The following is a 12,023-nucleotide window of genomic DNA, read 5'->3' as shown; positions in this document are numbered from 1 at the left end:
TTAAAAAAATTGAAGATTTTGAAATTAGTTCTTTGTTTTAAGATTTTAATCGACAAAAATCCGAAACGCATACGGAACCCAATTTGAAACGGAACCCATAAAAAATTCAAAAGATTAATAATGAAATCTGTTCGTTTAGCTATCAAAGAACAGAGGATACCAGAACTTTGTTTGTTGTTTTTGATGTTTCATGCTTCATAATTATGTCAGCTACAAAACAAACAATTTTGTTCTCATATTGTTGGTTTTGTATTTGACAACTCTGATCACCAAGACGAGTTACAGAAAAGAACAAAAAAGAAAACACTGGCATAATAGTAATCGGAAAGCAGACTTTAAAGTAGTAAACAGACTTTAAAACCAGCCCAATGATCTCTATCTCTTGTTAGGCTGAGACCAGTGAAACATAACAGCAAAATCATTAAATTTGCAAATTTTTTGTCGGCTAAAAGATACATTTTTGCATTCGGTTATTACTGCAGTCAACATTACGTCGCAAGTCGTGCTTTTCAATTATCTATAAAACCAATCGAATCCACGAAAACTCCCTCAATTGGACTAAAATATAATTTCTCGAGTTTCCTTATCAATTACTCAGAATCCAATTCTACAAACTTCTGGACTACAATTTTTTTGGGAGACATCACGTGCACAAGTTCTAACACACAGTTTGTTTATTAAATCCCCAATCAGTAATGCGAGTTATTTTTAGAATTATCTAGCAACCACTCTTTTTTCATTTGCATCTAATAGACACGTTTATCAAAAGCTATTGCGGAAAACAAACACAAATTGGATAAAATTCAATGAGGAAAATTTTTATTTTTCAATGTATGGAGCGTTGAGCAATTAAAGGTCTCACTTCGACAAGCTTTCTGAAATAAAAAAACTTTTGATTTTAGTTTGTGTGAATTCTGATCAATAGAACATTAACATTTTTATGTGTTTTTCTACTTTTTTGTTTGTTTAAAAACCATCTTTACGAAAAAAAACTTCGATTACTTAATCTTGAATTTATAATAATTTCTCGGTAAACGCCAGATTAAAATGAAAAATCAATGAAAATATCAACGTGAGTTAATGAGTACGGAGCTGGGTCACAATTAGCTGCAGTAATCCTGCGAGATAGCTCTTTTACGGAACTAATAACCAATTCTGTTTAACCAATAAATTCCACTAATTTATCCAACACTAGTAGTTTCTTTTAGTTGTTTCATAATTCGATGCCCAAAACTGGTACAAAATGACGCTAATTTAGTCGACTACAAGCAGAAAAATACACTAGCTTTTCATTTAAAAAAATGTTCTACTTTTTTTTAATCTGGAAACATGTAAATTAAACTAACCACTTGGTTAATGTTACATGTTAGAAATTTATTAATCAAACATTATTTTTTTCTAATTTATAACAAACTAAGGTTCGGTTTTCGTAAAATAATTTAATAAAAAATATGTTTAAATCCTGCAACCCTTCTGTCTATTGGAACTCTTTCGTGTCGTTTAAGCATTTCCGCTGTAACTTTTAGTTTAAATTTGGTCTTCGACGTTTCTTTTCTAATTGTAATTGGAAGTGTGTTCCATTTTCGAACAAAGTTACGAACAATTGAACCATTACTCCATTTTGACTTACATTTTTGTTCTAAGAAAAGGTTATGGGTTCGTTTGTTTACAGTAATAGGCACGTTTTCTAAAAATCTGAAATGTTTATTAGAGCGATTTCTTGTTTGTTAGAGAATATTGAAAAACCTATTTAAAGACACCCGTGTTATTTGGAGCTCTGCTGGAAGAATTTTAGTCTCCAGAAGTAGATCTCTGGCAGTATCGTATTTGGTTTTCATAAAGCAAACTTTTATTCCCCAGTTTATCTGTTTGTTAATTCTGTCAATAGAGTAAGATGGTAAATTTTGAAAAAAAATTGCGCTAAAATCTAAATGAGACAAAACTAGTGATTTAAAAAGATTTATTCTTGTTTTTAGCGGTACCTGATAACGAACCAAATATAATGATCTGATTGCTGAAACCATTTTACTGATAACCTTATTTAGTTGATTTTGGTATGTCAGTTCCCTATCAATTATTACATATAAATATCTACATTTTTCAGATGCTTCCAATCGGTGTCCCTTGAAATCGACAGTTTCAATGGTCGGCAATTTTTCATTCCTGGACACCATTAACTCCTTTTTTCAGAGATAATTTCTCATTCAAAGTTAACCTGTTTTGTTTCATATATTGATCTGTCTTGTTTAATGTATCTTCAGCTATTAGCTGCAAATTTGCTTCTTTCTTTGCATGACATAGAATTGCTGTATCATCAGCAAACTGTAATACATCACAATTCGTTGATACAGCTTCACTGAAATCGTTGACATAAAGTATAAAAATTAGAGGCCCTAAGACAGTTCCCTGAGGAACACCGTGATTTATGACAACCCAATCTGATTTTGCTATCCCATTTTTTACACACTGTTTTCTATCACAAAGGAAAGAGTTTAATAAGATTCTTGCATTTTCTCCAATTCCACACCTTTTTATTTTGTTCATAAAAACATCTATAGATATTGAGTTGAAAGCCTTTGCTAAGTCTAAAAAGAGTGTGACAACAATTTCGGTTTCGTCAACGCATTGGTTTATCTTTTCAGTTAATGAAATGATAGTATCGAGACAGGACTTTTGCTTTTGAAAGCCGAATTGATTCTTGTTAATCAGATCATTAAGAGTTAGGTGGTGAGTTAGTTGTTCAAGTAGTAATCGCTCAAACATTTTTGCCAGAGTTGGTGTGACTGATATGGGTCGATAGTTTTCGTGTTCTAGTCGGTCTCCCTTCTTATAGACAGGTGTAACATGCGCTGTTTTCAAAATATTAGGAAACGTGTTTTTGTTTATACATTCATTGACGACAAATTGTAAATGAGTTCCAATAGACAGTTTACTATCTTTTAGCGCCCATGCTGGTATATAGCCCGGTCCGGAAGATTTATGCTTAGGTAGATTATCAATAACATTATACAATTCTTTTCTGGTGACTGGTCGGAAGCTAAATTCCGGTCCATCAAATGTTAGGGAAGAACAGTTTGGAGCAACGTCTTTGCCTTTGTATAATCCTAGTCTCGCAAAACAATTATTAAGAACATTGGCAATCTCTCTGTCATCCTCAACAAAATGACTATCTTCCTTTAATTTGTCAATTTTTTCTATTTGGCTGTTGGAATTGATCCTGTTTTTGATGAATTTCCATTGTTCTCTTGAAGTTGGTAGCTGCTGGAAAAAATTCTTTGTGTAATCATCTGCAGCTTTTTTCAGTTTTCTATTCACTGAATTGCGTAAAGATTTGTAAATGTTATAAATCTCTGATTTTGGGTTTATAAATCTCTGATTTTGGGTTTTTCATACCTAGCGACTTCAAGGCTTGTCGGGGCAAGTTGTAAGTCACCCGGCTGCTGTTGTATATGAAATGCGATCTCATCTAGAATCTCTTGTTCTGAGAGGAACGGCAAGGCGTTACTCTGTCGCTTCTCTCTTTTTGAAAATCCCCTCGCGATCAGGGACAATGTCATATCCAGATAGACCATGAAGTCTGTTTTTGAAACGCCCAGAAATGATATCGAAAGAAGTTTGCCACGGAGGGTTGGTGACCTGGCCACTGCATCTTGAATCTATCAGAAAATTAACGAATTTGATCAGGGGAAAAACTATAGATACGGTGATAAGCAAATTTTATAATTTCTGTCAAACCAGTGAATCGAAACTTGGTACACCTTGATAATACATGCATGCTCTTAACATCTCGAGTTTATCCCAATACAACCCCCCCCCCCCCCCCCACACACACACACACACACACAAACAAAATAGCCCCCCATTAAGGTATAATTACCAAGACGGGAGGTTATAGGTAATATAACCACTAATCTGTGGGGTTATATAATGGGAAGGACCCGACATCTCTTGCAAAACTTTGAACATCGTACCAAAAACTTCAAACACCAACATTTCTTGCTAAATCTTAGCAAAGTAAACCAGGAAATGTTCCTAAGAACCCTAGATATTCGAGAATAGTTATTCTAGAATCGCACAAACTTGGAAAAATTTGGTACGATTGAATGCGAAATCATCAAGGCAATTATTCTGTCTTACCAGATAGTTATTTTGAGAAAAATTGCAACAACTTAAAAGATTTGGCATTCCAGTAAAGAATCTGCTACAAAACCCATTAGTAGTAGTTAGTGAGCAAACTGCCATACAAAAGTTTTGTACAATCGAATTGCTATCTCCCGAACTGTACAAAGTAAGTAAGCGTTAGTAAGATTTAGTAACTCTACCTTCGTAAGAAGGTTAAGTATGAGTTAAGTAAGAGTTCGTAAGACTAAGTAAAGTTTAACTGCTACCAACACTAAAGAGATTTTCAGTTATTTTATTTTGAAATGTTCTCCTCTGTCAAGAATATAGGACAAAAGATTGATATTTTATAGCCTTGAGGTGACGCAAAACAAGCTAGTTCTTCAAAATAAACACCATTTGGGAGAATAATTGGAACAAAACATCATTTCCACTCAATTTTCAGCCCTAACATTAATTAAATTCAACGTAAACTTACTTTACCGGAGTTAGTGTAACCTAAAGTTAAGGTAAGGTTAAGGTAATTGTTAACTTACTTTTCCTTACCTTAATTTCATGTAAGGTAAAATTTTGAAAGTTTGTTTAAATTTTGATAAATTATATTTACCTTAATTTCTTTTTTTTGTAACGTATCAAATTAAAAACGCTCATATTTTGCAATGTTTTGTAATGTTTGGTAAAGCCGCTAAGTCAAAACTACTATCTGAAATTAAAACTATAACTTAAAATCAAAGCTTTAAGACTTAGCAAAGTGCAATCGCTACTGATGTCTTTAAATAGAAATTTGAATTTAAGTTGTAACTCCTAGTTTGTACCTGTTCTTTATATGCGATAAATGAAAAAAAAATGTCAGGCAAAAATTTTTGTCCAAAATTTTTGTTGAGGGTCTTCCTTGAAGCTTATAGTGACGACAGTGAAATCTTAGTAGTCTTACCAGAATTAGTGCGAGCCATACTTTTGTCAGAGAAATCTTACAAAGCAAGTAGGAGGAACAGTTCTCTTGCTAAAACTTTGATATCAACGGTTTGATATCAACGGCAGTCAATTTGTACTACGTGATAAAAGAAGTAATGGTTACGTGACTCTGCTTGAAGTCACTGAGATCTTCTGGCGTTTATCGTCGAGAACTACGAAGTGGTTCGATATTTTAAGTCAGGATTTCGAAGTGATTCCTAAAGAGTCACCTAACCGTGCTTAAACCCTCAAATGCGTACGTTTCAAAAGGTCCAAAGTCAACGGAGTTCAACATCTGGCTAAGTAGGAATTACTGACATTTTAACTTCTGGCACTGAAGATTATCGGCATTTTATATGAAAGATAGAAAGTAGGATCAAACGTTGTAACCTAATTGTTGCGGTTCTTTTAACAAACAGAACAGCAACAGCGTATTCCCCTGAGCTATTTAAAGTTTTTTATTATGAAACACAGACAACATTGACAAAGAGGTCAGAATTTTGAAATCTCCTTGTCAAACAAATGCAATAATAAGTATCAATATAACAACAAACAAAACCAAATGATTTTTTTCTGCAAATACTAATTCCAATTTATTATTTCCATTAAACATAGTGACTGCTAACTGCAGATCAATTTGAGAATTGAGTATAGCTAAGTATTATCCAATTGTGCAATTTTTTACGACTAAAAATAGAAATTAAATAAAAAGTTTTTATATTAAATAAATTTTTTTCGGGTCATGCATTTCCGTCTGGTCATGCAGTGAAGATACTGCATCAATTAAAATCATTTGACACCTGTCAGTGAAAAGAACAATCATTACGATAGCGATGAAACCACGGGTATAATGCATTTTCCATTTTTGTTGTGAACTCGATCAGGAAAAACTCAACCCCCCCCCCCCCCCCCCCCCCGGTCAACTTTGACATAGATGGCATCCTATATCGAAAAACAATAATCGAACAGTCATACGGAACATAAACTATTTCAAAAAGTTAAATAGATCTGAAATTATATCATTTCATCTTAAAATGTAGCTGTCATAACCAGTTTTGTCAATATCATTTTAGGAATCGTTTCGTTCATTCGATATTCAAAATAAGCTGGTGAATTATTGGAGGTCACTCGTCGAATGCAGCAGGCTACTTTCGGTAACTATGGAAACAGAATTGATCCAATATCATTTCTGTAAATCTGGTTTCGATTCTATAGATTTGTAAAATTTCTGAAAGCTCTACACAGAGGGTGCAAAGTTTTGGATCATTTTTTGCTTTTTGCTTTTTCCTGGAGTATCTCACTAAATTTTTTTGTGACAGAGGAGAACAACACTCCGAAACCAAATAAAATTGCGCCACAAAAACAACTAAAATTGGTATCACGGACGTTTCTGTTTAAAATTTGGAGAAATTTGTTGATGTTTTCTTGGTTTTCAATACAAAATGACAATACAGAGGGTTTTCATACGATAAATCAGAACGAAGATATGAACGAAACAATATAAGTTTTTGTGGTCTATAGACAGAAATTATTGCTTATTCTGGCTTGAAACCTCAAAAAGGCATGTTTGAATGCGCACTTCTCTAGAACAAAAGCAGGAAAAGAACTCCAAAGATGAATTTTTGCTGTTTTCCTTGGTAAAGAAAACAGAACGCGCTTTTTTGGCTTAGAAGTGTGCCAGTTCTCGGCCAGTGTATTCAGTTGTTCCGTTTGATGGTTTACCTGTAGTTTAAACATACCTGTTTGACAATAGTGCTCGCGACGTATGCGTAAGACTCCGAACTCTTGTCTAAGAGCTGATCAGACCACAGTTCCATCACCCTAATTTGGGCTATGAACTTCATCTCTGAAAAGTCAATTAAATTAACATCAATAAATATAAGCCCTGAATCAACTGGAAAATGTCTGAATATAATCAGCGCTCACAATTTAAAAATCGAGTGGTGAATAAACAAAATCAAGTTGAGCTGTGAAAGCATTTTCAGCTCTACAAAACCATTGATGATTCATTATGTTTACGAATTCACTATAACTTATAATAGTATTTATAATACAAAGATATATTTATGTATGTATGTATGTGTGTGTGTTTGGTGTGTTTGTGTGCGTGTGTGTGTCTGTGTGTATATGTGTGTGTGTATGCATGCATGTGTGCGAGTGTGTGTGTGTGGGTGTGTGTGTGTGTGTTTGGTGTGTTTGTGTGTGTGTGTGCGCGCGTGTGTGTGTGTGTGTGTGTGTGTGTGGTGTGTGTGTGCGTGTGTGTGCGTGTTTGTTTGTGTGTCTCTGTGTGTGTCTGTGTGTGTCTGTGTGTATATGTGTGTGTATGTATGTATGTATGTGTGTGTGTGTGTGTGTGTGTGTGTGTGTGTGTGTGGGTGGGTGGGTGGGTGTGTGTGTGTGTGTGTGTGTGCGTCTGTGTGTTTGTGTGTGTGTGTGTCTTTGTGTGTGTGTGTGCGCGCTCGCGCGCGCGTTTATGTATGTGATCTATCAAGATCTACTCCAATTTAAGCTTATTGATCTCAGTTTTTCAACGTCTTGCAGCGCAGACGCCTGCAAGAATTGAGGTAAAGATGTTGAGCTGAAAACTCAGCGCATTTCATTGTATATTGTACATCATATCAGGCGAGGAGGCTCTGTAATGTGCGTTTGTACATAAAGTTCCGACCCCGCTCATCCACATGGGAACAGTTAGAAAACCCAAAAATTCAAGTCCAGGGTCGAGGTGTCGCCGCTAAAAATCGCTGAAAGAGGTAATAATTGCGGTGAATTTGAATAAAAAGTGTAACATTTGTGCTCAATGCGAATAATGCGGTGAAAAAACTTTTAAGCGGTGAAAAATGCGGTGAAAAGGCGTAAAAGCTCTGTACGGCTTGTATTCACGGCGTATGTGGTGGAAAAAAATCACCGCTAAAAATTGCTTAAGCGATGGAAAAATTTTTCAACGCTACAAGCCGAATGCGGTGACAAAATATTTTTCAGCGCTACCACGATAAGGTTAAAAAAATTCAAAGTCACTAGGACGCGGTGAAAAAAAATCATCGCTAAAATGGCAAATCTTACAAATGTCGACCGTTATATTCAACGCTTATCTTAAATTCGCAGAAAGTATCATTGAAGTAAGTGAGAGATGGCACAGTCCGTTCGGACCCCTGTACGTCCTTTTTTTTGTAAGAAATCCGGTGAATGCGGTGAAAAACAAACTTTACCACTAAAATCGCTAATCACAAAAATCAGTGCATTCAACGCTAAAAGATGCGGGCGCTTTGCGGTGAAGAAAGTTTTTTTTTCACCGCTACTCACCGCTAATCTTAGATTTTTTATCAAACTTTGACCCGGGGTTTTTTTCAAAAAAATGTGTATAAACAGAACTATCGCCCACAACGCAAATATTTCAGTGGAGTAAAACATGCCGCATTAAATTGTTGAGATCTGCCATTATTAAGAAAGCGAAAGCCAACAACAAAAACAGACAACAACAACAAACATTAACTACTTCCATAAAAAACCTCCATTTAAAAAAGATGACAAAATGAAGATAGCGTCGGATAAAACTAAAACTGTGCAAAGAATTTTGTTTTTACTTGATATGGGACCACTCCATAATATGACTCCGCTACAATTACACTAAAAGGAAAAAAATTGCAAAGTTAAAATTTTCGCTAATTTTTAAAAAAAAAAACAATTAATTTCAAATTAAAGAAAATCAGTAGATATCAAATAAAACTATCCAAACCTTTTATTATCACTAATTACTATATAGGAGGGCATTAGGATTTGACCTTATTCAATTTTTCTTGTGGTTACAAAAAGAACAACAAATAGAGACAACAAAAAAAATCAAATGAAACTTGTGAGAAATCGCTGTCAGAGCCGTAAAACTACTGTCTGCCCCCAAAAAATGTTTAGTTGCACCTTCTAGGTATCTGACGTCTCATTAAAGAGGCCAGGAAAAATTTTGTCGAAAAAGCAAAAAAGGCGTAAAATTAAGAAAATCTTTTTCGAAAACAATCATTTTTAAAGTAACAAAAAACATTAGCTACAAAAGAAATGATTAAAAGGGCTCCTTTATTCCTCCGAAGGAAAACGTTAAGATCTGTAATTATTCAGAATATGTCTTACAAAAAACTTTTCAATTGTAGTAAAAAATTAACTACTAATTTACTTTTTTTGTGAAAAACAAGTTACGAAGACAGTACTGTCATAACAAATTCTCTAAAAAAAACTTTCGTTTTTGTAAAATCACGCCTAAAGTTGTCACCGTTCATGTCATATGTGATCTTCAGTCAACGAGACTAAGTAACAAAAACACACCAAAGAGTGATATTTGAATGTGTGTTTTTTTCAACGAATTGTTTTCAAAATCATGAAAGCCATCAGCTATTTACTCAAATCAGAATATAAGCTCATCTATTCTTCCAAAAAAAACCCAATGAGACTTTTCCTTCATTAAGAACTTTCGTACAACTAAATATCAAAGTGAAAACGACAGTTGAAGACAAATGTAAAAAAAACTCAACTAAGATTTTCGAGAAAGTCTTCTCGAATGCGTTAAAATCATAATCTTAACCTTTAAAGACCTTTATACTACTTATGTTTTATCGTGAACGCCAGTGTTGTGCTACGTGATCTGTCAATAATGTCAAAATCTTGAAAAACGAAAAAATGCGTGAAAAACGGCAAATACCTAAAAGTCAAAAAAAGTTTGTGCAATCTGGTCATCAAGGCCAGAAAATCATAACGTAACGCGTTAAACCGCAATAAAGGGTGAAATTTATTTTAGCAGAAAGGAATGCTCCTTCTATTTGCTGACACTAAGCTACAAATTGATTTAATTAATAGAAATATAGTTGCAAAATTCAAAAAACCTTGTTTATTAAAAAAAAAACAAACAATTTTAATAGTCAAAACGACCACAAGCTTCGAGTAAAACAATAGATACATTAATTTGGAACTGCATAAGAAGCCAATTTAACCTATCGCGGTTGAGCTTTGATTTGAATTGTTCTCTTCCTTAACTAAAATAAAAAAATCGAGTTTCGTTTAGAAAAGACCGACTGATTACAATCCAATTTTTGGATTGCAACAGTCCAAGGTTGTTTGTCCACTAATAAGACCAGGATTACAACAGTCCAAGGTTGTTTGTCCACTTTTGCTGTTTGTCCACTAATAAGACCTAAATATTTCCAATGTTATAGATAGAGATAATCTGTATGCAAAGAAAAATAAAAAATTGCTGCGTTTTTGATAATCATCGAGATAAGTTAGCAAAAAAACGGCCAAACGTTAATTCCATAGCACCCTCAATAGAGATTGAAGTAGGTCTAGCTCCCTTGGAGTTTAAAAAAATTGTGTTCTTAGTGGTCTTTGGTTGTGCACTTCCGGCAAATTTATTCAAAGTGGACCAAAGGAGCTTATTTGTCCAATTTTTCATGAAAAAGGCTGAATTTTGAAATATTTACCAAAAACTTTCGCCAAAAAAAGTAAATCAAAATAGTCAACATTTTTTTTGTCTTTGAAAATCAAATCAAAAACACTATTGCCAACAATTTGAACATATTTTAAAAAATTGACTAATTTTTTGATAAAACTTTCGGAAAATGTGAATAAAAATAACGCAAATCAAGCTCAATGTTCACAACAATTAAAACCTCGATAAATCGCTCTAGAAAACGAAATTAAAAAAAATCGTTTTAATTCCATATTCTACACTGGATGAGCTTTTTAATGATACCAATCACAACTCTCTACGATGAAAATATCGATCGGTCAAAACTGTCTGAACAAAAAAAACCCAGTTGAATGTGTAGTCCTCCCCCCCCTCAAGAGGGATCGGAACAACAATTGAACGACCCAAGATGAAATTGTTGGTTGTGACAAAGTATTCTGTCATATGATTTGAACGAGTTCAATCATCATTCGAAGTTAAAACCCACAAATGATTTCACACGGACGAGCGATCGACTTACCATCTGAAAAATAAGCAGCAAATTTCATTCTGTAAATTAAACTCAATCAAAGTCTATTTTGCAGAAATATTACTTCAATAAACTCATGTTTTGCCTATAGGCTATACAGTTTGTTAAAGCTCTCGACACCAAAAGGTATCAAACCAAAGAAAAGATCATTTTTGCCACAATTTTTTCTCAATACGAGATTCTCTTTGTTGAAATAAAACCACGCCGCATCTTCGTAATTTTCATGATATTGTCTTGCGATGTTGTAAAATCTTTTCACGATTTAGCATGTTTTTGTATGTTTTTTAATCACAGCATTCAATTTCCATTTTTAACGATACCCGTTGTATCAATCATACAATATTTTAGCATTATCCTTGTATAACTACAGAGAAATCATTTTGACCTAATGATTATAAAAAAAACAAAACTTTGATCTACAAGTTTTGCTTTTCAATGATTGATTTATGAATAACCAATGAAATCTTTTGAGGGTATGTTTGAATTTCTGTATGATCCTTGTATGACTACTAAGAAATCATGGATCTATTCTGCCCCCCCCCCAACTTTGTGGCCTTATATCTTTCACGCCCCCCAGGCGCACATGTTTTTTTACGTAGTAACGTGCTATATAACAACATACAATTTGTAACTGGGGGCGTAAAAACAATGGGGGGAACAGAATAGATCTGAAATCATACAAATCATATATGACCTAGTATGGTTACTAAGAATCATATGTGACCTTTTACTTGAGATCTTATATGATGTTTTCCTATCAGAGATAGCTCAAATTCTTTCACTGTATTAAATTTCAGAAGCCCTGTCAAGGACACTGTGACTTCTCGTTAACAAAAGCCCGGCATTTCACAACAATCATAATCATCAAACTGGATGGAAGTAGCTGACTTCCAAAAACTGTAGCAACAAAATCCAGCGAAACAAAACATAACTGAATTACATTATTAACCAAAACAATTCCGAAATCATAAGATC

General features: G+C 34.0%; 1 protein-coding gene across 1 annotated transcript; it reads right to left on the bottom strand.

Moving 5' to 3' along the window:
• Positions 1-3,362: 3,362 nt before the first annotated feature.
• Positions 3,363-7,034, bottom strand: LOC142355964 (uncharacterized). The gene is made up of 2 exons (XM_075407964.1): positions 6,813-7,034; positions 3,363-3,656 (listed from the first exon to the last, which is right to left on the bottom strand). The coding sequence occupies exons 1-2, from the start codon at positions 6,915-6,917 to the stop codon at positions 3,363-3,365; spliced, it is 399 nt and encodes a 132-aa protein (XP_075264079.1). The 5' UTR covers positions 6,918-7,034.
• Positions 7,035-12,023: the final 4,989 nt, after the last annotated feature.

Source organism: Convolutriloba macropyga, unplaced genomic scaffold (assembly GCF_964194025.1).
Source record: "Convolutriloba macropyga unplaced genomic scaffold, txConMacr16.3 SCAFFOLD_4496, whole genome shotgun sequence".
Lineage (NCBI taxonomy): Eukaryota > Metazoa > Xenacoelomorpha > Acoela > Convolutidae > Convolutriloba > Convolutriloba macropyga.
This window is presented reverse-complemented; position numbering and strand designations above follow the sequence as displayed.

Coding starts and splice junctions, on each gene's coding strand:
- LOC142355964 (XM_075407964.1), bottom strand. CDS start 6,917: ATGAAGTTCATAGCCCAAATTAGGGTGATGGAACTGTGGTCTGATCAG. Junction 3,657..6,812: donor CGAGCACTATTGTCAAACAG/GTATGTTTAAAC, acceptor ATTTTCTGATAG/ATTCAAGATGCAGTGGCCAG.